At 33.2% G+C, this 26145-nt stretch overlaps 1 protein-coding gene across 1 annotated transcript in view; it reads right to left on the minus strand.

Moving 5' to 3' along the window:
* Positions 1–25884, minus strand: part of SLC25A46 (solute carrier family 25 member 46) — a 43198-nt gene extending 17314 nt beyond the window's left edge. Inside the window, exons 1-8 of the mRNA XM_081281378.1 lie at positions 25545–25884; positions 23011–23053; positions 21723–21780; positions 19636–19713; positions 17199–17299; positions 9752–9808; positions 8175–8232; positions 600–3849 (exon numbers count right to left, since the gene is read on the minus strand). Coding sequence (XP_081137504.1) covers positions 3271–3849; positions 8175–8232; positions 9752–9808; positions 17199–17299; positions 19636–19713; positions 21723–21780; positions 23011–23053; positions 25545–25827 — 1257 coding nt within the window. The 5' untranslated portion in view covers positions 25828–25884 and the 3' untranslated portion in view covers positions 600–3270. The remainder of the gene's footprint in view (positions 1–599; positions 3850–8174; positions 8233–9751; positions 9809–17198; positions 17300–19635; positions 19714–21722; positions 21781–23010; positions 23054–25544) is intronic.
* Positions 25885–26145: the final 261 nt, after the last annotated feature.

Raw genomic sequence — 26145 nt, forward strand, 5'->3', positions numbered from 1 at the left:
CATTATTCCAATTCTAGTGCAAGGGATTTTATTTGCTTAGATAAGTTTTGAAAATAAATTCAAACTTGGATAACTTTTCGATACCCGGCAGTCTTTTCTGTTCCATAAGATGGATAAGAACACTGAGGAAAAACATCCTCCACAATCTCGGTTGACAAATCAATTTATCAAATCAGCATCTTCTTTATTTTCTAAACAGATATATAATTGGATAGAAATACTTAAATATTTATGCCCAATTAATAAAGTGAATACTTTGTGCAGTTACAACTAAGCCAGAGCTGAAACCAGTTATGAACAGTCAGGCACATCTGCACAAGTGAGCAGGATCTCTTACCCTTCCAGTTTTGTTTCTAAAAGCACTGACTAAAGTATCTAATAGTCCATTCATAACCCTTTGCAAATTAGCTTGCTTTTACTATTTTATAATATCAGCGCTAAAGTCTGGAAGCTTGACTAAAACTTCATTAATTTAGGATTTTTTTTAAGGGCCTATAAAATTGAGAAGGTTATTAAGGTCTATATATACAACTTAGCAAATAAATTCATAAATTCACAAAATGGGTTAATCTTTACTCTTTACCAGTTTTTAATTTTACCACTTTCAGTCTACTTTACTCAAATTAAGAAACCCTGCAATGTAAGGGAAGCATATCATATCACAAGCTCCATGGCCAACATCTGGCTTATAATAAGAGGACCAGTGGGCTTGCAGAACTACTTAATAGAATCCTATCCATGATGCTACTGGTAATATTGAATTTAATAACATAATTTGGTCTATTAAGAAATGTATGCTATGGAGATTAGATTTTGGCACCCATATTTAAAATAGCAAATTTTAAAAGGGGCAGAGTTTATCTGAGAGTTCTTTTATAAATTCACTGAAAAACACTTGACCAGTTAAATGCTTATTTCCACGCCCCCACACTCCCCATAGTATTGGGGATTCAACCCAGGAATGCTCTACCACTAAACTACATCCCTAGTCCCTTCTACTTTTCATTTTAAGACAAGGTCTCATTGTTTCCCAGGCTGTCCTCAAATCTGTAAGCCTCCTGAGTAACTGGGATTATAGGTGTGTACGTACCACTATGCCTGTCAGACTGTTTGGTTTTTAAAGATTATATTTCAACTAATTTGGAAAAGACAGTAAAAAATAATTAATATTTTATTTAACACTATTCCATTTTAGTTTTCATGTTAATTTGCATTCTTTCTTCAAACAGAAAAAAGAAATGTGTGCTGTTTGGTCATCAGCCATTACTCAATAATGAAATAAATGTATAACTGCATAATCATGCAAACAAAATCAATATATATAACTGCATAATCATGCTAACATTCAATAAATCTTGAAATACCTGATTTTTAGCTAGGTGAAGGATTCTACAGACTTTCACTAGTAGTAATACTTGATTCCCATTATATTCTGTCCTAGAAAATTTCTGAAAATTGAAATTTTCTGATTTATCTTCTTTGAAACCACTTATTTTAATAAAATGAGAGGTTTTCAGGAAGCTGAATATATTATAAATATATAAAACATTATTTAGCATTTCAAAAGCAATAAAAACAATTTAAATCCCACGGGTTGGATAAAGTAAGCCACAAACTAAAAGATTAACCATAAAATAGAAAATGTGACCAATGGGGTTTACTTTCCCTCTCAGTGGAATTTAAAAATGGAAAACTTGATGTTATTCAGTAAACACACACACACACTAGTAAAGAGTCGCTACTTATACACTGTTTCACATACCTGGGTATCCTTTTTGTGTGTTCCAAAATTATTCATAACCATCTCTGTGACATTTTAAAAATAACATGAATCTGTTTGTATGCAATCTAGGTTGGACAACATCCAAAGTCACTGCACTTTAGAATGCTACATGGTTCATAGAAAAAAGGTGACCATTCTTGTTTAGAAATGAAACTTTAAAATGCTTAATAGTGGATTAGTCAAATGCATATTATTTGATACTACAGAGTGTAATTCACCAAATTAAATTTAGAAAGACTTTTAAAAATTAAACTGATTAACAATTTTTTTCTGTTACTTATTTGTTGAAATGTAAAATAAAACACAAGGACAAATTTCCTTTAAGGTTTGTATATTTTTCTTCAGTATTCATCCAAACAAGTTTAAATAAAAAGGGATAAGCATATCTTACTTTTTTCTTTAAATGTATTGTTTGGAGAATGAAACTTTTTTAAAACTAAAAGATAAAAAATGATGTAATTAATTAATGATGACTATATGGTAGGCAAGAGGCACAAATTCCCAGGTAAATTTTAATTTTGCTTAAGATAAGTCATTCAGAAATGACAGTTATAAGGTTCCTTTTGAGTACACAATTTGTAAATATGGAAGGAATAATAGTTGTCATGATTATTTCTTAAAAGTTGCCCTAAAAATAGCCTGACAATTCACAAAACTAGCCAAGCAAACCAAACTTTATAAACATATGATGAATTTTAAGTTGCTGGCACTGAAACACTGGGTTTGGATGCGGACAAGTGTGCTACGTTTGATTAAAATCTTCTGGGTACCTTGGCTTTGATGTTTTACTGATATTAAAGCAGAAAGTGTATTTTATGCAATAAGCTGACCTATGAGTAGAAAATTTTGTAGGGATGAAGGAAATTCCAAGTTCTATATGTGTACAGAAATGGCTTTATATATTATATACAGCCACTAAAATAGTTACATAGGGAAAATATGATTTAAAACCCTTTAACTCCTGCTTACAGATTGCCAAATCTAATCTTTAGTCTTATTCAATGATGACATAATTTATTTGTTTAAAGGTACAACCTTTTGATATTATACACTGTATTAGGACAATATATCAATATCAATCTAGAAGGAAAAATAAACCTGTAACAAATATTAAGGTCAGATAGGATAGATCCGACTCAATAAAATTTCACTTTACATATTTGAAGATAAATTTTTGCTTTTGCCCAGTATCATTTTTGCTTCAGCATGAGTGTTAAACCAGCTAAAATTTCATTCTTACAAGTGTTATTTTTATTAAGTTTTCAAGTTTCAATAGCTTTGATCCAAAATATATACCTATGCCTTAAAACAAAACAAAACAAACAAATAAAAAACACAAAAGTGTCAATATAATCAGCATGGGCTTTTTCTACCAGTTTCATTTTCTAGTCCATTTTCCCCCCAGTATTTCACTTTTATCCCTCATAATTTCATAGCAAATTATCCAGATTGGGTCTTTTATACTAACCAGTGATAGAACCTAAATCTCAAATGCTATTTTGAAGAAGTGTTGAGTAAATAATTTTGGTAATCTGTAAGACAGCTGCATGCAGTGTGTACTGTATTATAACAGCACCAAACCCTTTATAAAAGCCAAGCATTCCTTCCTCCTGCTTTATGGTATTGATACAGTCTCTCATTCCCTCATACTGTGTATTAATTGGAAGTACTTCGTAGCCAAGGTCTGTATTGTCAATTATCGTGCGTGTTCCTTGAATGTGAAGGCGGTGTAAAACTGTTTCCAATGGGTAAAGTATAATGTCAGAGCAAAGACTGGCAGCAAAATTAGCAATAAGTTCTGGAAAATAAGCATCCAACATACTCTGCACAGGGCTAGTGCTCTCAGCTAAGTGGTTATTGTAAGTCTTTCTCTTTAGAATTAGCAGGACAAACTTCTGAATGATCGAGCTGATGATGTAATGAAGAACTCCATGCAGCACCGTAGGGAAGACCAGGGAAAGAAGTGGAAGGAGTCGTTTGCTATGAGGCACTCCCAAACCTATCACTCTTCCAATTCCTTCTTTTACACATTCCAAAATCCCAGTATTATCTCGAATTATCTCACTCTGAAATAAAAATGATGAAATAAGTTAAAACTTAACATTTGCTTATTTTCCTACAAAAAAGGGATGCTTCCTAGGTTCCTTTTAAATTAATATACTGACTAAAAAAGGAAGGAATCAATGGTCTGCAGACTTTAAATGTTATCTGGGCATTAGATTCTTTTTTCAAATGAAATCTCACAGCAATGAAGTTGGGAACTATTCACTGGGGAAGGGAGACTAGGGGAGATAGATGCACACATCTGGTTGCTTCAATCTCAAGCGGCTCCTCAGCACTCACTCAGAAGCAACAACTACTACTTATCTGCTTATGGAGGCAATATAGGGCTCAGGAGTCCTTAAACATGGGATTAAATCCTACCTTCATTACTTACTGGTTATAAGCATTGTCCAGTTACTTAACTACTCCTAGGTGTTAGTTTACCAAAGTACAAATCAGTACTACCTACCTTTTATGCACAGAGTTGTCATAAATGAAAGACCTGGTACCAAGTAAGCACTCAATAAATATTAGTCTTAACTAAAATTTGGGAAATAAGATAAGCTTGTGATATAAATTATAGAGTTATAAAGAAGCAGAAAAGAAACAGCTAAAAGGATAACTTGTTTGCAGCAATGACTATAGAACTGTACAAGATGAAGTTAAAAGGCAGACAAGGGCTATATAATGCTTTATAGACTACTATATAGATTTGAGCTTCTAGTTAGATGGGAGATAACTGCTTAGTTTTAAGCAGAAGATAAATATAATTTAGGTTTTAAAATAATACTGGCAAAGGAAGACCAGTTTAAGTTATTATAACCATCCAGCAAAGAAATGAGGGTGGATTGGATTAGGAGGTAACAATGGAAGTAGGGCAGTTCAATTGTGGTTTTAAAATTATACGCAACAGGGGCTGGGATTGTGGCTCAGTGGCAGAGCACTCGCCTTGCATGTATGAGATACTGGGTTTGATCCTCAGCACCATATTAAAATAAATAAAATAAAGGTATTGTGTCCATCTACAACTAAACAAAAAGGTTTTTTTTTTTTTTTTTTTTTTTACTACAGGCAACAGGAAATATTGGTTGTATTTGGTATATAAAAGATAAGAGTCAAAGATTACCAAGGCTCTTGGCCAGAGGTACTGGAGGAATAGCATTATCTTTTACTGAACTGAACTGAGAAATGCTGCTGGTAGAAACTTGGGGGAGGAAAACAAGAATTCAGAAATGTTATGCATCAAACTGGAAAAAGGTTTACAAGAAAAAGGTCCAAGTTGAACATACAGATGTGGGAGTCCTTGGTAAATAGATGATATTTAAATCCATGAGAATAAAATTAGCTCACCTAATCTACTAGTCTATTGTTTCCCCATTCCTAACCTTGGCTCCCTTCACACTCGAGTATATATTTTTTAAAATATATTTTTAGATGTTGATGAACCTTTATTTTATTCATTTATTTATATGCAGTGCTGAAAATCAACCCAGTGTCTAGCACTTGCTAGGCAAGTGCTCTACCATTGAGCCACAACCGCAGGCCTTATTTTTAAGACAACAGCAAAAGAGATCCTAATAAAGACTTGTTGGATCACATCACTGTTCTGCTAAAACCTACCATTTCTCTTTAAGTAAATGCCAAATTATTACAATGAACTACAATGTCCTGTGTGATCATATCCCCTCTAACCACTCAAGACATAATTCCTGCTCTCTCTGCTTGTTTAGATAGCAGCAATCATACTGGCCTCCTTTCTACTCCTCAAATGCATTTAAGTCCACTTGAATGTCTTTGCACTTGCTTTTCCTCTGTTCAGAATGTTTTGCAAAACATCTATGTTTTTCTCAGCCTTGAACATTTACTCAAATTTAATCTTCTCAGTGACACGTTCACTGACCTTAGAAACTATTAAAAGTCAACCTACCCAGTACACATTCTATCTGCTAACCTTGCTTTATTTTTGCTTTAACACTTAGCCCCATCCACTATACTTTATATGCATATTATTTATGTCTGTCTTCCCAACAAGCATATAAGTGCTATAAGAGCAGATTATTTATGTCTTGTTTTATTTGCTATTGTATCCTAGAGTCTACTGTAGTATCTGATAGGGGCTGGCATTCAATAAATATTGGATGAAATTTTTTTTTAATATTTATTTTTTAGTTTTCGACGGACACAACATCTTTGTATGTAGTGCTGAGGATCGAACCCGGGCTGCACGCAGAGCGTGCTACTGCTGAGCCACAACCCCAGTCCCTTGGACGATTTTTTTAAAAAAAGTTTAGCACTTAAGATGAAAAGGTAAAGTCAATAAAAATCCTAATTTAACACTATGCTGAGAAGTCTGAAATTGATCTTGGTGAGTTGAGTCAACATAGATCCTTAATTAGCAGAGGGATATAAGTATTGCAACTTTAAAACACTAATCTTGCATATGAACATAAAAGGACTTTTAAAATGCAGAGAACTAGAATAAGAATTCTTAACGAAGATATGGATAACAACTGCTTTCAGTAGGTTCTCTTCAGGAGACTTATGCATTTTTCAAGGAAAACAATGTTCCCAAAGGCAAAGAACCATTAAGTTTTAAGTTGGAAGAAAGAATGTACTGTAATAAGTTAGATATGTAGTAAAGGAGAGATGACAATGATGGTATATTGTGGGAAGAAATGGGCAAATCTTAGCTACTTGTTGATATCTTAAAGTAGAAAGGCATGATGACTGATTACTTATGCAGGATGAAAGAAACATATAAACAAAAAAGTTTCCTTAAAACTCAAGTTTTGAGTTAGGGTGAAATTACAAAGTCCCATTGATAGAAAGGGAGAAGAGGAATGATAAGATTGTATTTATGAGTTGATTTTGAGATGCAGGTTAAAGTTAAAATGATTCACATGAATGAACAAGCTCTTCTCTTAGGATAATGAGTATAGGGTAAAAAACAAAAAAGCATCAAAGACAACTTGAAATAAGACTATAGAAACAATAGAAGATACTAAAAGAACAATTCTAGAAAAGCAGATAAAAGGAGTCAAAAGGGGAGCAACAAGTGGACATGGAGAAGAAAACACAAGGGGTAGAGGAGGATATGGGGTTAAAAAAAACACAAGAAAAACTATCATATTGTGAGCTGGCCATTTATATAAATACTGGGCATTTAATTTTTAAAATTCAGTTATTAAAATATGATTCCCACTTTAATGGATGAGAAGATTAAGATTTAAAAACGTCAAAAAATTTTCTAAAGTCACAGACCTAATTTAAGTAGAATAGTGTGATTCTAAGATGAGTCTGTTCCAAGTTAAAACTTGTTTTCCCAAAATATATTTTATTGCTTAGTTGTTTTACTTAAATAATTAACTTCCGGCTATTGTGAGGATATCTTTATAAACTCTACAGATTTTTCTCATTTATCTGAAAGATTATGCCATTTATTCAGTACAATGCCAAATGCAAGAGGAAATGGAAATATGCTTGGGTTACAAGGTGTTAATTTCAGTTAGGTGAAGTTAGTTTTAACAAAAACAAACATCAAAGATTAACTACTGTGTCAGAAAAGAAACCAAGAGGAAAAGAATAATTAGAAGAGGAAAGGCTTATCCAGTAGGAGTTTTATGGAGAGGAGGCATTCATACATACTGAGGGAAAAAATATGCTAGAGGGCCAGATGTTGGAAATAGAAGACAAGTGTTGAAAGAGTTGTATTTTATGTAAAAGTGATGTTAAGACTAACTTCATCTTACCTAGTAGGGAAGGCATAGTGAGAAAGTGTATGACATTTAATTCAATGTACTCTAAGTGCCACCATGTGGTTGGAAATAGTAAAACAAGCAAGGAGAACAAAATGTTAGAAAATTACTTAAGCTTTGTAGTACCTATCACATCAACAGTATTAAATGTTTCTTAAAAGCCATATTTAAAAAGAAATGCTATTAGTAAACTACTTATGGAGACCACCTTATCACTGTTAAGGTTATTGTTCATTATTCTTATGCTCAGATAACATGCTGCCTTTTGATAAACTGTAACTATCTTGAGTTGTACATAGGGCTTAAAATTTACAGAATTTTTGTATTCAGAGCAAATTATAGGTTGAGTTTTTAAATGTATGAATAAAGATCATAGCTAGCTGCCTATGGAAGGAAGAAAAATAATTAAAACTAGAAGCAGACCTAAGTTTGTAATGGAAATACACTTAGCAGGATTATGTGATACATGTGTGGTATCTGTGAATAAATAATTTTTAAAGGATACCATCTTAAATTTTTGCTAAACAATCATATACAATATATTTAGTATTCCCAAAATATTTAATAAAAATGACAATACGAGAATAGCTCACCTGTACAGTTTCAATTAAACTTGCTGAATAAAAAGGCATTGCCACCATATAAGTTAGGCTGTAGAAATTAAAACAAATTAATCAGCGTACTGAAACAAGACATTTATACTAAAATTTTAAATAACTACTTTAACATACCAGCTAATTTATATTTAAAGTTTTCAACTATTAATTCTTTTGGCCTAAAAATATTAACTTCAGAAACCTGTTAAAGGATGCTTTATTCAACAGAAATGAAAAAAAGGTATCAATAACAACAAGGACAGCCTGCAAAAAAACCATATTTTATTTTAAACCAATAAAATATAGGCTCATTTATGATTTAGTTTTTGGACCTTATAAATCTGATACTTAAAATTTAGGATGAGGGCTCCATTCCATGGCTTGCCTTTTCAGTGACAGTAAACAGTATACTTTTTTGTTATTATCCTATTATCATTATCTATCCCCAGATTTCCCATTCAGCAGAGCTAAGCTAGCCTTTGATGGTGAGTGAAGTCCCCTTTTAGTATTAAAAAGCAATATTGTACAGCTTTGCAAAGTTGTTACCTATCACCAGTATTTAATCTTAAATATTATTACAACTTTGCAAGCCTGCAAAATATAGTTATCTAAAATCATATCAAAGTGGGACTTACCTAACCCTTATGGGCCAGGTCCTGGTAAGTAGTGGTTTTCAAGGTGAATGGAACAGCACTAAGTAATAATGTGCTGGAATGTCCCATAGAGGGAGCCAGCAAGCTGGGGAATTTCCAATTCATAATCTTCAAAAAAAATTAAAAAGTGAAGAGTAAAATTCTAATCTACAAAAATGATTACTGCTGTAAAATTACCAAGTGCCTTTAGGACTACATTTCAATGTCACTAAAGATTTTGAGTTTGCTCATCATCACTATACAGATCAATTTTTATCATCTGCTTAACAATAAAATACAGGTTGAATACCCCTTGTCAGAAGTGCTTAAGATCAGAAATGTTTCAGATTTTGAATATTTTTCAGATTTTTGTGTATTTGCATATATATAAGAAATATCTCAAAGATGGGACCCACGTCTAAACACAAAATTAATTTATGTTTTATATACACCTTATAACCATATATGATTTTTTTTTTTTTTTTTTTTTTTTAGTGTGCCTGCATTTTGACTGTGAGCTGTCACATGAGATCAGGTGTAGAATAATTCATGACATTTGGGGTGTCATACTGGTGCTCAAAAATTTCAGATAATGAAGCATTTCAGACTTCAGATATTTTAATTAGGGATGCTCAACCTGTAATATTTTTCTTACAAATTTGGGTTAAACAAATTAAAGGTCTTTGCTAACTTCCTAGGAACAAGAGAAAAATTAGGCTGTGATTCTAGCCTGGCAAATTAGTAAGTACTATTTTATTAAAGATCACATGTACATCAAGATTTTATTCCTAAACTCAATATTACTTGTTCTTTGATGATCTACTCCCATAAAGATTCCAATTCTCCAATTTCCTCTACTACATTTATTAAAAATATCTTTTAGTTCTAACACTATAAACATTAATGGAAATTTTCAAGAAAAATTCCATTTTCAATACTTACGATTTCAGTAGAAGGTGTTCACCTATTTGTTTGGGATTCCATTTATGTGAAATCTCCCTAAAAAGTAAAAATAAATTTAAATAAAACAAAAGCCGTGTTTTTACAATATTTGATTTAGCTTAATTTTCAAAAGGCAATTAATTTCTAATTTTTTTAATCTGTAAAAGAAATATATCCTAATAAGATTTTTCTTTCTGAAAAAGACTTAAAATAATTGTGGTGGTTCAAAAAGAGAAAACATGCAAAGTGTTTTTGTATGTGCTGACAGAGGAGAAAAGGGATAACTGGCTACCAAAATGAACATATATTGAGAAACTGAAGAAAAAATGAAAATGATAGGTTTTATAAAAGACAGTATATGAGGAATGGGAAGGGAAACAAGGAACAGAAAAAGGAAGGAAATAAATTTTAAAAAGAAATAAAAGTAACTAATGCAGGATGACACATGACATTCTGCACAGCACCTAATTTCTATTATTACAATGACATTAGTTTTGTGACTATTACTAGGTTCCACTATCTTTTTGCACACCTACTATGTTAGGTGCTACACAAAGTGCTCTGCATGAATCCTTTCTAATCCTCACTATTATCTCCATTGACTATATGAGGAAACAGAATCAGAGAGGGTTTATAACTTAGCAATTGGTTAGTATGGAACTAGCTTCTAAACCCTAGTCTCTATGACATGATAAGTCTGTACTGTGTGCCTCAACTTCCTCTCATCTCACTTCACATAGGAGGAATCCAGTGAGGTAAGCAGACACATATGGTTCCATCTATTTTACTGATTAGAAAAATTAAAGACACGATCACAAGAGATTGGTCATATGTCAGATCTGGAACCGATATCTAGGACTATGGTGCTTCCTGCTATTCTGGATACCTCTGGAAACCAGAGGGGAGTAGGGAGAAAGAAAAGAAAGCTAAATTAGAATAGAACAGAAGGGGAAAATGGGTGAAAGTTCTATTAAAAGAAAGGTAAAAAAGGAGAGAAATCACAGAGAATAAGTGAGAAGGTAAATAAGATAACAGAAAAACAGAAAATTCAGATAGAGAAGATACAAAAGGGAAGAACAGAAAAATAGATGAGGGGGAGAATAAATGATAGAAAGAAGTATATAGATGAGACTTGCTGCTACAAGGAACTGGTATCATTCTACCATGACCATCAAGAATCTAGAAAAATACCTTCTATTTGAAATGGATAAAGAGAAAAAATGTATGGAGGGAAAGGAATAAACATATTAAAAAGACAAATTAAAAAGGTAAGCACTTATTAAAAAGGTAAGTGCTCTAAAAACAAGCAGTACAATTACAGCATGAGTAGTACCACACTTTTTCACAATTTTCTGAGACTAGAATGTCTGCAGAGACTTTTAGACAACAAGATAACCAACAGTAATTTCTAAAACCTCAGAGAAACCTCTGGATCAAACACTGATCAAATCAATACTGCGATACTTATTTGCCCTGAAAAACATAGGAAACATAGCTAAAAGAATATTCAATGATTAAGTTACAAAATATAAAACCTGGATTAGGCCTCCCAATTTACTGACAATTACTTTATTACTACAAAACAAAATATGCTCCTTGCTCTATAAACCATCTTGATGCTGTTGTTACTGTTATGGACTCAAAGTATTACCACAGGTTATTTATTATAATGTTGATTTTAGGTATGAAACTCATAAACACCGTGTACAGATAGATCTGTGACTTTGTCTCTGTAAAGACTGGACTATTTATTTTAAATACAATGTAATTATTACTGTTCTTAAGATTATTAAAGTAAATGAGAGGAACAGGATATTTAGGACCCAATATTAAAAGAAAAAAAAAACTGAGACTCTTCCTTATATGTTTCCTATTAGTTTATAAAATGGATAAAACTTATTGATCTAGAAATTTAAATTAGCATATTTAAGTGTTTTAGGCAAAAGGGTAAACAAAAAACTTTATGACCACATTACAGAGAAAAACAGATCTCTAGTATATACAAAGTCACTAAGCTTATAGTTCCTCAGTAGCATTACTTTTTAAAGACAATTATCTAGGATCATCAATGATCTCTTTATCTACTACCAGACCCTTCTTAATCCTCAGGGAACCTTCCCCTAGTTGGAATGAGAAGTTAGACTATGTGCTGTTCTATCCTAAAGGATCATTCATTTTATTTACATTAAGCCTTTTAAATTTCATTATTGCAAAACATGTATATGTTAACTTACTATTTTCACACAAAATCTGCCCTTGCAAATGGGCATCAAATTAAAATTTATTAGACTAGTTACTTTATCTCTCTCTCTCTCTCTCTCTCTCTCTCTCTCTCTCTCTATATATATATATATATATATATGTATTGAGTATACTTTAATTTTTATATGGTTAAATAAATACCTGTTCTCTTCAAAAGAAAACAAAGTGTTTCTTCAATCCAATCCAAACCCCTCATCTTCCAATTATCTCTTTTCATCTCTTCACTTTCTAAATTTGTTATTTCTTTGTCCTACCTAACTTCACACTCACCTTTAAAAACCACTCCAAATTAGTTTCTACCCTGTTATCTTACAAAAGCAGTTCTTGTCAAGGTTCAATAACCTTCGAGGCACTAAATCTAATGATTGTTTAAGTCTGTACCTTAATATGACATTTCAGAAGTGATGAGGTACACATGTTCCTCTGTTATCTTTGAAGCACTCTTTGCCTGTCATCATTTGGTTTCTATCCCTTTTTCTCTTTAAAGGATATCTTTCTTAACACAGCCACCTATTACTGGAGTTCCTAAAGGGTCATGCCCTCTGTTTTTCTCACTCCATTTGTTGTACTAGGCACTCTCCCCAAGATTATAGCTTCAAAGGCTACCAAATTTATTTACCTTCAGTTACAACTTCACCACTGTATGCCAGCCTTATTAACACTGCCTACTGAAAATTCTACCTGGACCTAAAAATGAACTGAACTTGAGCAAAATCATATTTAAATTTTTCTTTCAGATTTATACTCTTAGTGTTCCTACTTGAGAACCATTAATCAGAAAGGAATCAACTGAATTTAAGGAAGACTTCATATTTAAAAAGTGAATTCAGAGGAATTATCGGGAGTAAGCTGCAAGATGTTTATGTTTGCAACCACAAATGTGAGATGAATCAAAGTTGGAGTTTGACTTGTGATTTGTGAGAAACTGACTTATACAGGTAAACCTGGTTACAGAATCTTCCCATCTCATGTTAATTATAAGAGAAAAACGTATGTAAATAAAATGAATGATCCTTTAGAACAGAAAAACATACAGTCTAACTACTCATTCCAACTAGGGGAGGTTCCAGGAAGATTGAGAGGGGTCTGGTAGTAGATAAAGAGATCACTGATGATCCTAGGTTAATTGTCTTAAAAAAAAGTAATGCTACCAAGGAACTATAAACTTGGTGACTTTGTATGTACTAGAGATCTGTTTTCTCTGTGATGTGACCATAAACAGTATTTAAAGAAAAAGAGACCCTAAAAACTAGTGAATTCCTACTGTCACATCTGTTCTAATAACCATGTATATTTAAGAAACCTCAGTCTAGGAGACTCATAGCTCATCCTTCTCATGTGGTAACTTCTGTTAATTGCTCTAAGTTATTTGCTTTGCTGACTGTTTTTGTCACAACCCTGCTTTTCCCCAATAAAGATCAAGCCTGTAAGGAGGAAGAGGAGAAATAAAAAATGTTTACACACTTCAGAAAATAGTTTCTCTCATGACATCCAGTTGGTTATGCAAACCAAAATTCTAGAAGATATCCTTAATATTGCCTTTTCTTTCATCAACCATTCTTCAACCATCAACAAGGTCCATCAATTTTACCTGAGTATCTTTCAAAACTGTCCACTCAATGTCCATCTCAAAAAATACTAACCTGGTCTTAGATAATATAATTCATCACCTTGATTACTGTTATAGCATACTAAAATGTATCCTTTTATTCACTTTGGTCCTTCTACAATCTTATAGTCTACAGCTCTGATGATTCTTTGAAAACATAAATCTGAAGTCACTGACCTTACTCTTTTAGTAGTTTTATTATCTATTTATTTTAAAACATTTATTTTTTAGTTGTAGTTGGACACAATACCTTTACTTATTTATTTTTATGTGGTGCTGAGGATCAAACCCAGGGCCTCTCATGTGCTAGGCAAGCGCTCTACTACTGAGCCAAAACCCCAGCCCAACTCTTCAGTATTCTTAAAGTCACTTACAAAGCCATGCATGTTCTGGCTCCCACCTACTTCTGCAGTGTTCTCTCACACCAGTCTCTACCTTACCCTTTGACCTCCAGCCACATGAATCTTCTCTCAATTACCTGAATTCTCCATGCTTCTCACTGCCACAACATTTTTAGACAAACTGGTCTGTCTCTCCTACACACATTCAAAGTTCTTCATAAATGTAAAGCTGTTTCTAACCTATTCTCACAGACCCACACCTTCTTTCCTCCAGAGAACACATTTCAATTTATAATAATTTATTTGATTAGTGTGACCATTTTACTTAATACATGTTCTTATACTGGATACTGAGTTCAGTAAAAGGTACCTTTGGTTTCTTCTCCTCATTGTCAATCTGATTTCTAGAACAGAACTTGGCACATAGTAGGCACTAAGAATTATGAGGTAAATAGGGGCTGGAGATGTGGCTCAAGCGGTAGCGCACTCGCCTGGCATGCGTGCGGCCCGGGTTCGATCCTCAGCACCACATACAAACAAAGATGTTGTGTCTGCCGATACTAAAAAATAAATATTAAAAAACTTCTCTCTCTCTCTCTCTCTCTCTCTCTCAAAAATGTTTAAAAAAAAAGAATTATTAGATAAATAAATAAATGAATTAATAGTGGAATTTTCAACAAAATTTCTAGGTAGAACCATACATGAAAGGTAACTTTTCATGTCTTCTTTAGTAAGATTCAAAATGATGAAAATACATTCTCATACAACTGACAGGTCTATATATTTACTGACTAGGAAAAATGACAAAATTTTATAAAATTCTATGCTTCCCCATTTCCATTTCTCTTTTTCCTTCCCTTTAACCTGAAGTCAGTGTGACTTTTCACCTCAGCTTTAGAGAAGCAGCATTACTTGCCTAAGGTCTTAGAAGTAAAATGTGAGGCTGCCAGGACCCGAACCAATAGCTCTCTGACTGCAAAGGCTGATTTCCCTACTTTACTAAGTTGAACTTCCTGTGTTTTGTTAAATTTTGTGTCTATGAGAGAACCTCAAGAATATTTGCCTACAAGAACTTACTTCTGAACTCATCTTGTGATATAAAAAGCAATTAAGGTGAACATGGTTAGTCAAGAGCAGACACTCAGTCTTTTAAGTATGAGACAAGAAAACCTTTAGGTGGCCAAATCTTTCTAACCTTTTTAATCTTTGTTTTGTCCCTAACCTTTTAGCAAAGCTGTATTAAAGAACTTCAAGATTATGATGTTCACTGAAAGTAATCACACTGGGAAAAAGCCTGATATCAGTTTCTATCATTTCCTTTCCTACAAAGATTAAATCCAAAGTCTGTGATATACTAGTGGCTATGCATTAAATTGCCTTACATTCTTGACAATCCAAAAAATTTAACCTAAGGGCTAACTTTGGATTAATGAGCCTTTTGAAACCTTTAATGCCAAGGATGGACTGATGTAGCATTAGAGGTGTTCTGTATGAGTATGCACCTAACAAATTTATGATTTCAAACATCATCTGTTGACATTCCTCTCATATATTCTTCATAAGATTCCCTGGTTACCCATTACTGAGAATGTTCAACTGCACATTACTATTCTCATGCTTTTTTTTTTTCTTTTTTTTACCATAACTCCAATGCTTATCTTTCTTTCACCAATAATCTCGGAACTGGTTTCATAAAGAGACACCGCACATGTCCCTAATTTCTTTAATCCTCTATTATCTTTCATCACATACAACCACACACATGAGCATAATACACATTTACACACACATAAATTACTTGAGATTCTGTCTTTGGTCTACTTAATGTCATTTAGTCTACAATTTAGGTGACTTACACCCTAATTCACCTCAGGTAAACCACACCCATTCTAATGTTTCCAATGCTATTTTTATGCCACACTCTTGAAGTTATGTCATCACTTCAAATTTTCTGTACAATTCTTATCCACAGGCAATCACATATTAGATATGTTCCCCAGATGTTTTGAAAGAATCTCAAACTTTGTTTATTCAAAATTAAATTTCATATCTACTTTCACACTCCAGTTTATTCTTCTTAATGAATTTTCCCATCTTAGTTAACACTGCCAATATAGACATCTCAATCACTGCTGATGATTTACTCTCTCATACCGCCATTCTCAATCTAACATTAATTATCATCAATTAAACTTCAGAAATGTCCATTTAACTCATTGCTTTCTGTTTTGTTCCACAGTTCAGAACCACCTCAGTCTGGCCTACATTATTAAAATAGTTCTGCACAAGTCTCTCTGTATTAGTCATTTTTTATACTATCACTTGAAAATAGCTTTTATTATAACACATGTATTAAAAAATAAATTCTTAGATTCCCAATCACATAGAGAATAAAATATTACAAGGATATAATCACACTTTAATCTAGCACCACAGTTTCCTTTCTTAATATTCCACCGCAAACACACCCAATACTCCAAGCACAGGTCATTTTTCTACTGCCCAGCTATCTAACCTCTATAGCTCTGGGCATATGGTCACCTTTTCTTGGAATTACCTCCTTTTCTGCCAAGTCAAAATTCAAGATCTAAATAAGATTCCAGTTATTTTTTTGAAATCCTTGCCAGTAATTCCAAGTAAAATATCCCTTAGTCTCTGAAAGGGGTTTAATTATAGCATGAATCACACAATGTACTCCAATCCAACTAAACTTGCTATTTTGAGAATGGGAATTGCTTTCATATTCATATTGTCCCTTAGTTGGCAGTTAGTTGCTGATACACAGCAGAAAGAGCTAGAAGAGATGAGTGTGGTGGTACACACCTATAATACCAGTGGCTATGGAGGTTGAGGCAGGAGGATATCGAGTTCAAAGCCAGCCTCAGCAATGGCGAGGTACTAAGTAACTCAGTGAGACCCTGTCTCTAAATAAAATACAAAACAGGGCTGGGGGGTGTGGTTTAGTGGGCATATGCTTCTGAATTCAATCCCTAGTACCCATTCCCACCCCCCAAAAAAAGAAAGAGCTGGGAGATATATCTTAAGAGATATTAAAACAAGAAGAACTTTTTTTTTATGACAAACTAATGAAAAAAGATATGATTAATAATACAATTTTATTGTCTGATTCTCAGTTACTTCACATAAGTTTTCAGATCAAAGTACTTTCAGAAGTTTTATACTTAATTAAAATGTAATATGAAACAAATATTGAGAAAATGCCAAAAAAAGGTACCTTGGCAAAGGTGTAAATTCACTAATTATGCCTTCTGCTCCAAGTGTGACTCCCTGTACAATAAACGTACTTCCCATTCCTTTCCATAGGGCTCTTGGTCCCTAAAATGAACAAAATTTATTGTTATTTCTGTTAATGCTTAAACACGAAACACAAAAGGTCTTTAACAAACTTGATACTAAACTTTTACTGATATTTTCTAGATAGGTATTATTCTACTAGAAATATTAGAGAACTATAATTTAATTTCCATCATTCAAACAATTTCAAACATTATTTTAATGTTTACATGGTCTATGTTTAGGCCAAGATGAACACTCCAATTAATTAAATACTCAATTATGATCAATTAATTGATTATATATCTCTAATATCCATATATTCAAGTCCCTACTAGTCCTACCAATTGGATGACTCATAGGTAACTCAAAATATATAAAACTACAAACTGGATTGTATCCATTCATACCACTCTTTCTGTGCTGTTCTCCTCTCCCTTAGATGGTAGCTTCATCATCCTAGTGTTCAATAATTATCCAGATAACACTCTTCTCACTATTTTATCTAATAAGCCAAGTTCTGTAAATTCTACTCTTACAAATTCATGCATGCTCTTTTCTCCACCCTTAAACCATTACTTAAATGAATGACTATAACAGTTTTCACTGCTTCTAGTCCAGCCCCTTTTTACAATGCCATCAGTTACATTCCTTTCTTCATATTTATATAAATGTTGTTATAGACACAGCAAAATTAAAAAGATTGCAAGAGAAAATTTTGTTTCTTTTTCATCCTAGTACCTGAGCAGCAGTTTATTACTTATCTACCAGATATTATTTATACATATTCAACTATATCTCTATGTGTTTGTACAAATACAGAAATGTTTTCATTTTGTTCATTTTAAAAATTTTATTTATTCTAATTTGTGATGTACGATAGCAGAATGCAATTCAATTCATATTACCCATATAGAACACAATTTTTCATGTCCCTGGTTGTACACAAAGTAGGATCATACCATTCATGTCTTCATATATGTACTTAGGGTAATGATGCCCATCTCATTCCACCATCTGTCCTACTCCCATGCCCCCTCACCTCCCTTTTGCCCTATCTAAAGCTTGTTCATTTTTAATAGGTAGAACTACCTTGAACCCCCCAAAAATAACCCAGAGATCATTCTGTATCAGTGCAAAGCTACTTTCTTATTTTTAAAGGCTAGATGGTGATTCACCAGATAAACATAATTATTTTACTGGTAACCTATTAATGGCTATTGAATAATTTCCAACCTTACCATATGCAAAGGCAAAATGACATCCTTACACATACATTTTCTATACGTATCCATATACACTTATGTGAATAAAGTTTCTAGAAATTAAATTATTAAGACAAAGAACATGAACATTTTAAATTTTGATGGATACTGCCAAAAACCCAAGTTTGTTCAAAATACTTTGGTTACTAATAAAAAATCTTCAATAATATTCCAACAGATTTTAAGATCAAGTAAATCATCTTGGGCCTTCTATGATCTGGATCCCATCTACTTCCATATGCATTTTTTCATCTTACTCTGATCTCTGTTCCAAACTCATGTTGTATTGCATTAAATTCATTCCCAAATATTATAACCTCTCCTTGGCACATCTACTTGTAAAATCTTTTCTCTATCCTCTGCATTCAGAAGTAGACTTATTGACAATAAGTTCGCAACTCTGAGACCCTTTCTCCAAACTTTTTCTAAGCCATCTCCCCTGTGTTTAATCCCACTTCTGATAAGGCACCTCTCTTTTATGTTCTGATATCATTTTATATCTCCAATACATCTATTTGTATCTAATATTTGTATTAGAGGCACTGTTGGTTGGTTGTACTGGGGATTGAACCCAGAGATGTTCTATCTCAGTCCTTTTTTTTTTTAATTTAACCTTTATTTATTTGTTTTTATGTGGTGCTGAGGATGGAACCCAGGGCCTCACCCATGCTAGGCAAGCACTTTATCACTGAGTTATCACCCCAGCCTTTATTTTTAGGCAAAATCTTAGTCAGTTGCTGAGGCTGGCCTCAAACTTGTGATCCTCTTGCCTGAGTCTCCCAAGTAGCTAGGATTACAGGTATGTTCCACCATGCTTGGCTTTAATATTGCTTCTTACTATGTCACAATCTTCTGTTTGTGTTTTTGTCTCCATGACTAAATTATAATTCTCTTGATGGCAAAGACCTTAACTTATCTGCTGCTAAGCAGTATTTCTGCTGAATTAACTGAAATTTTGAAGATTCGAAAAGACAACATTACTAAGCTATATCAGTTTTACTCTAATAAGAGTTACTTTCATTAACATATTAAAAATTATTCTTACATTAATAATTACCAAATACAAATAACTCTTATAAACAGTTTTAATAGTATCCATATACTAATTCTCACCTGAGTTTTATTGAAGCTGTACATAATGTTGATGATTGTAAACGGTGTGAGATGATAATGCCGAGCATGGTAATTAACCTGTAAAAAAGATACTACTATTTTTTCTGTTATCATGTTGTCAAGAAATAACAAGGCCATGAAAAATACAAAGTTGCAGCATAAACATAAGTTAAATTCTAAGTTACCATAAATTACACAAAAGCAAAATGACTTTTGAACAAACTTTAACCTACAATAAGAACAATATCTATGATTATATAAATATAATATGAAGATAAATGCATAATATACATAGTAAGGTAGACTATATAATGGGGTTCTTGTTTGGCACTTGTTTCCTTACTCACTAGAACTATATACAATCATTTTTCAAACTATAGAATTGAATCTGATGGATAAACTATGAAATCAGATAAAGGGGTCAAAACAACATATACTGGGATCACAATGTAATACTATCATAATGTAAAATACATATGTCAGAAATATACTGTCCTAGGTTACATACTGTCAGTGCTATTTAAATAGTTATTTCTTTATACACACTTTTCAGTGCTAAGCATAAACATTAATTTTGTAATGATTTATATTGTTTTGAATTATACCAGCAAACAAATATGGGGATAACTATTGTACGGGAGGTAAGTTATATGATACCAGCATCTGCCATGGTGTGAGCCACTGGTCCTTGAGGGCTCCATTACCCTATCGGAGGATCATCTAGTTCAAAAATTTAATGATTTGCCTTTTCCACTGCATTAATATTTTATTTTCATTAATGGTGCAAAAGTTTTGGTGGATAAAACTGCAAGCTCTTGAGCATGAATCAAGGAAGAAGCATCAAATTATATTTTTGTACTTGTTGGATTCTTCACCCCACATACTCAAAAGTAAGCAAAAAAGCAATCTTAAGAATATTCTAGATGAAACATTAAAAAAATAAGATTAATATTATGAAATCTTCACTCTGAGTATACATCTTTCCAATTAATACACTATATTATAAAACAAGTAAGATAGTTGTCATGAGGGAAAGCACTTATCTGATAGAACTGCAAGCTGACCTAGCCATTTTTTTTCATGGAAAAGCATTTTTACTTGAAAACCTCATTGACAGACTATAGTTACTCATACTTGGCACAAATATGTTCTTAAAAATGAATAAAATAAGCTTGCTGATTTAAAAAGTCCAAATGACAGTATTTGTTGTCAATAAATTTAGGTTTTCAAGTGCAAATCAGATTTTTAGGAAACCTGTATCTACAAACAAAAGCATATAGTAAGTGAAGATTTTCTGATAAGTAGTACTTTTAAAGAAGATGACTTTTTCTTTTGTATAATCAAAGGTTCTAATATTTACAAGGCATATAAAAAACTGATTCAATATTTTTCAAATAAACAATGTTTGATGATATGAAATCATGCATAGTAAAAATAACCAATCAAGATGCAGTATATATCAATGGATTTTTTTTTAATGTCGCAAAGTATATAAAGTTTATGTGGTTTCAGATTTCACAATGCAAAAACCTTTAAGAAACTACCACTTGATGAGTTTTGATTTAATTTCAAAGAACGTCCAGGATTATCTGTACAGGATATAAAATACCACTCTGTTTTTAATGATATGTGTGCACAATGTTGGATCTTCTTATTAATTTTAAAACAGACCATTGCAACTGATTGACTGTGGTACAAGATGAAAATCACCTAACTCCTATTATGCCTGACATTAAAGACATTTTCAGAAACATAATTACTTTTCATAAATATAGCATTTATGATACTATTGATTAAATTTATTATTTTGATGAATTAAGAACAGTAAAATTTTCCCAGATTTAATTTCTGAAATGGTAAATATTGACAAATACAACCCACATAAACCAAAGTTCTTTAGGATTCTTAATAATTTTTTAAGATTTAAAAAAAGAGGTTTTGAGAAAAATATTTTGAGAACTGCTACTTTACAAATTTTGGAACATTTTACACAGAATATTACATGATTTCATGTCATTTATCTGAATTCTGCACTTTGTATCAGGATTAGAATTGTCTCAGTAGTAGGACATGGAAATCACATTTACCTGACATTGGCGGCGTAGAACAATGCAAGGATGGGCCAGTACATTTTCTGTAAAGAGACTAAATAAAAGTAATTTATGCATATGTGTTTACATACAAATTTTATTTATACATATTTTTAGTATACATATATGTGAAATTATTCTTGCCTTCAGGATCATACATTATTTATGTTCTTGATTCTTAAAATTAAAGCATTTTAGAAATATCTAGATATATTTGCAAATGATTCTATCAATAACAAAATTCAATATAATGAATGAAAACCAGATCTGCAAAGTGCTAAATAAGGGATATAGTACATAATATTAATATCTTTAGTATGAAGATGAAAATAGATCTCTGTATGTTTGACATGGAAAATGCCATACTGTTTAATTTCAATTTCTTTCAGAAAATATCTTATGAACAGTTCTTTCGGCAGAGCCATCTGTTCTTCATGAATCTCATTCTAAGATTTTGATTTTAACGTACTCGGTATTTAATTTATAATATTTTAATGACCATTTTAATTGGTATTTTATGTATCAAATATTTCTTCTGAAAATATTCCCTGCAAAATAATTATACCAGTGGGTTTAAGCCCACATATACATACATGCACACAAACAAACATAATTTCATGTGGAATTAACACTATTTTATATGTACTAAACTTTAAGTAGAAAGAATAAGGCTGGAAAAGAATGAAAAACACAGATTTTACTTATACTGACATTAACAGCCTTAGGTTCAATTATTCAATAAGGTATTTTTTCTTGGTTAAAATGTTTTTAATAATGAAAGTCATTCTGGCAAGAAATGTAAGCCTAATGCAAATCCAGTATTAATGAAACTGGTATTCACTAAAAATCACAATGATTGAGACTGATAATTTCCTTAAATAAAATGATTATTAAAAATAAAATGTAAAGCTGATCCCCCAAATGGTGACTATAGATAAAACCTAGGTTCTATGCCACCTTGGTAGCATTCAAATGTTTAGAGAAAAAGTTCAATGCACAAATATTTTTGTTGATAGGGTGTGGGAGTTAAGTTTACATTTGATTCTATTCTTTTTATAGATCCATGAAAATTGTTAAAATATTCATTAGAAAATTATTTTGTACTTAGAAACTGAACGACTGACTAGCTTCTATACTTACTGGGAAAAAAACAAGTTATAGATTTTAAATAAAATTTTTTTCTGCAAAATATTACTGAAGATTTAATCTGCTGCTCTAAAGAGAAACTATAAAGGAGAAATACTAATCATTTAATATTATAAATTAAAAACTTATAAAATATTACCTTGCAAGTCCAATACCAAATCCAGCGAATCTATTCAACTGTTCTAAAATAAAAAGAATAAGATTACTCATAACCAATATTGAGATTTACTATAAAAACAAATATATTTTCCTGTATTAACATGTTATTCATTTATTCAAACTCAAACTCTGATAGGAGTCAGGGAGGTAAATTGAGTAAGTGAAGAACTGCTGGAGCTTGTGGCAAGTTGCAAGGCATGACCCCTTAAAGGTACAGTACAATTATTTTTTAGCTCCACATGATGTTGCCACATGCAATTGAGGGGCCAGAGTTTCTGAGTTGTGATTTTTTTCAAAAAGACAGTTTCAATTTTAGAAAAATCTTCCAAATCGTAAGTATTTACCCTGGCAACTATTTGAAAAAGTTTAAAACATTGTTTGGGACAAGTCAAACTGAATGCAGATAGAACCTATGGACTACCAGTTTTAACTTTTGACTTCAATCAATTAAAATATCATTCTATGGATGGTCCTCGTACACAAACAACTTGACTTCTCAAGATGTAAAAATTAGTTATTCACTGTTACTGATCTAGAGTACTTTGTTAGACCATTTTTTTTTTCAAGCAAAGCATCTCAAAATTATCAATTTGAAAGAGTACTTAGGTAACCAAAATGGATAAATACAGCTATCTTCTCCTGTAACCTAAAATTTTAGTTTGAGAGTAGCTGTTTAATTCATTCTCTGTGATAGGTTAGTAACTGTACATATGTGCTATTTCTAATGGCATTTCTGTAATGTTACTCCAGAAGTTCACAGCTGGAAACATTACTATGTATATGTCAAAAAAGAAAAAAGTTTTTCTTTTACCTAAAGAACACAAAATTTATAAAGGTAAACTATCATAAACCCAGAGGACCTGACATTTAATATCAGCTATAATACAATACTTAAAAACAGTAATTTTCTTCCCCTCCCAGACTCTGCTCTTTCAAATGAAGCAACGCTGACCCTATTCCCTTAAGTGAGAAGGACAAACAACCTCATTCTTGGGGAAATGCATCACCTTGAAAGTTAGTCAAAAACACTTCTTTTGCCATGTTAAGGATGGTTTCCTCATTTCAGCTTCTACCCTTTTAAGGTATATAAAGCATCCTCTATATTTCCTTTAAGAGAAAATGCCACTCACATTTTCTGGAAGGGGTTAGGAAGGTATAAACCTGCTGATAACTGTGTACGTTTTTCAGGTGGCTATCCTTCTCATAAAATTACACTTACCTTCCAGTAAAAGCTGCAAAATAAACCCCTACTTTTGATAACAAGCTTCTCCTTATTTTAGCCATCAAGACATAACTTTGGGAAAGATAAAACAAACTTTACTACCCAAAAAGATAACTGTAACAATTATATATAGATTTTGAATTACTTAATTTATAACTTACAAAAGCTTTGCAGTATTTTTGTGGAACCAGCAGGACACATTGGAAAGAAAATTAGATAGGAGTCAAAAAGTAAATTTTATGTCACTGGATAGTCACTGATCTTTCATCACATCTTCATTAGCTTATTAAATAATCATTCAATTTTTTTCCAGTTAAAACAAATAAAATAGTCAAGGAAATTAGAATAAGGCTAATGTGCAGAATATTTTTAATGTGTGAGAATGTAATTAATCTATTACCCTAATAATTCCAGGTGAATGGAATGAAATATATTTACATTTTATGAATAAAATGGATGTTGAAAATATCTGGATCATGCAATTTTGCAGTCAAAATTACCTCTCACTTTACTTCCTGCAAAGAATAAATGTCTTTTGACTCCAAAGTTTTATCATGTAATTGTATCAATGTTTGTAACTCTTAAGTGGATTTTTTACACCAAGAAAGCAGGAAAAAAGAAAATTACAGGAAGGAAAATTTATATATTAGAGATCTGAAAAACAAATAGATCTCCCATGATGAAAAGGGTAAAGGAAGAAAATGAATACTGTATTAACTACTATGTGTTCCGTATCCTGCTAGACCTTATGCAAGTCATCTCAAAACTTGTAAAACACCCTATCAGGTATTCTACAAGTCTTAGAGATGAGAAAAGCTAAGTCTTCCAGATATTAAAAGTCCAGTTTATGAGTGGCAGAGCTAGCCTTAACCCTAATTTGACAATTGTGAAAAGCTTCTCTTTCTGGAACACAAAGCTACAATTAAAGCCATTGATTAAATCAAGAAAAAAAAATAATAAAAGCTGCCAAAGTGAATTAAGTAACAACAAATAACCAAATTCCTTTCTTCCTTGATTCAGATCATTGGCACAACCCCTAAAATTTCCTACTATGCACCCTATAGCTAAGGCAGATGTCTTTTTTGGAGGTGATCCTGGAGAAAACGAATGCGTTAAGAGGGAGGAGGCTCACTTCATGAACAGAGGACGAAAAGAGGGCAGAGGGTGTGCAGCGCGATAGGCCAAGAAGGCACGGGGCGGGATCCTCTGCACAGTTTCCGGGGTCTGCGGGCTTCTCGCACCGCTCAGCCAACCCATCCACCCGCCCGGGCCTCCGGCGCGACGCCCCTCACCAGTGCTTTGCCCCTGCACGCTGGCACTGCAGCCGCCGGGAAAGGGTTCCTCCGCGGGGCCCTCGTGCGGGGTGGAGGCGGAGGGCACGCCATAGGGCGGGCTTTTCTCTCCCCAGTGCAGGTTGCGGCTGCCGGGGATGTCTGGGGGAGTAGTCACCCAGTGGCCTAGGTCCGACCCGGAGGTGAAGGACCTGGCAGGGAAAGCGCCACCAAATCCCTGCTCGTCCCGGCCACCACCCCGGTAGCCCAGGCCATCGAATCCGTCCGGGCGCCGCGGATGCATCGCAGCAGGGGCTGAATGAAGCGAGCCCCCCCGGAGCCCACCACCACCGGGGCAACGGCGACCTCGGGCCGCTCAGTTCCCCTTCCCCGGCAGCCGCTGCGTCTGGGGGAATTCTGACAACCGGAAGTCACGACGGGAACACGGAAGTTCCTGGAGCACGTGATCATAGCTCTTCCTGCCATCTTTATAGCACGGTTGCTAGGGAAACACGGAAGCAACCTCGAGCCGATCCTCAAAATTGTCTTCTATTGGGAGGAGGTTGCACGTGGAGTTAAAGACCGTATCAAAAAGATGCGGCCTGGATGGGAGGAAGTCAAA

Source organism: Spermophilus citellus (assembly GCF_964194105.1).
Source record: "Spermophilus citellus genome assembly, chromosome: 1".
Lineage (NCBI taxonomy): Eukaryota > Metazoa > Chordata > Mammalia > Rodentia > Sciuridae > Spermophilus > Spermophilus citellus.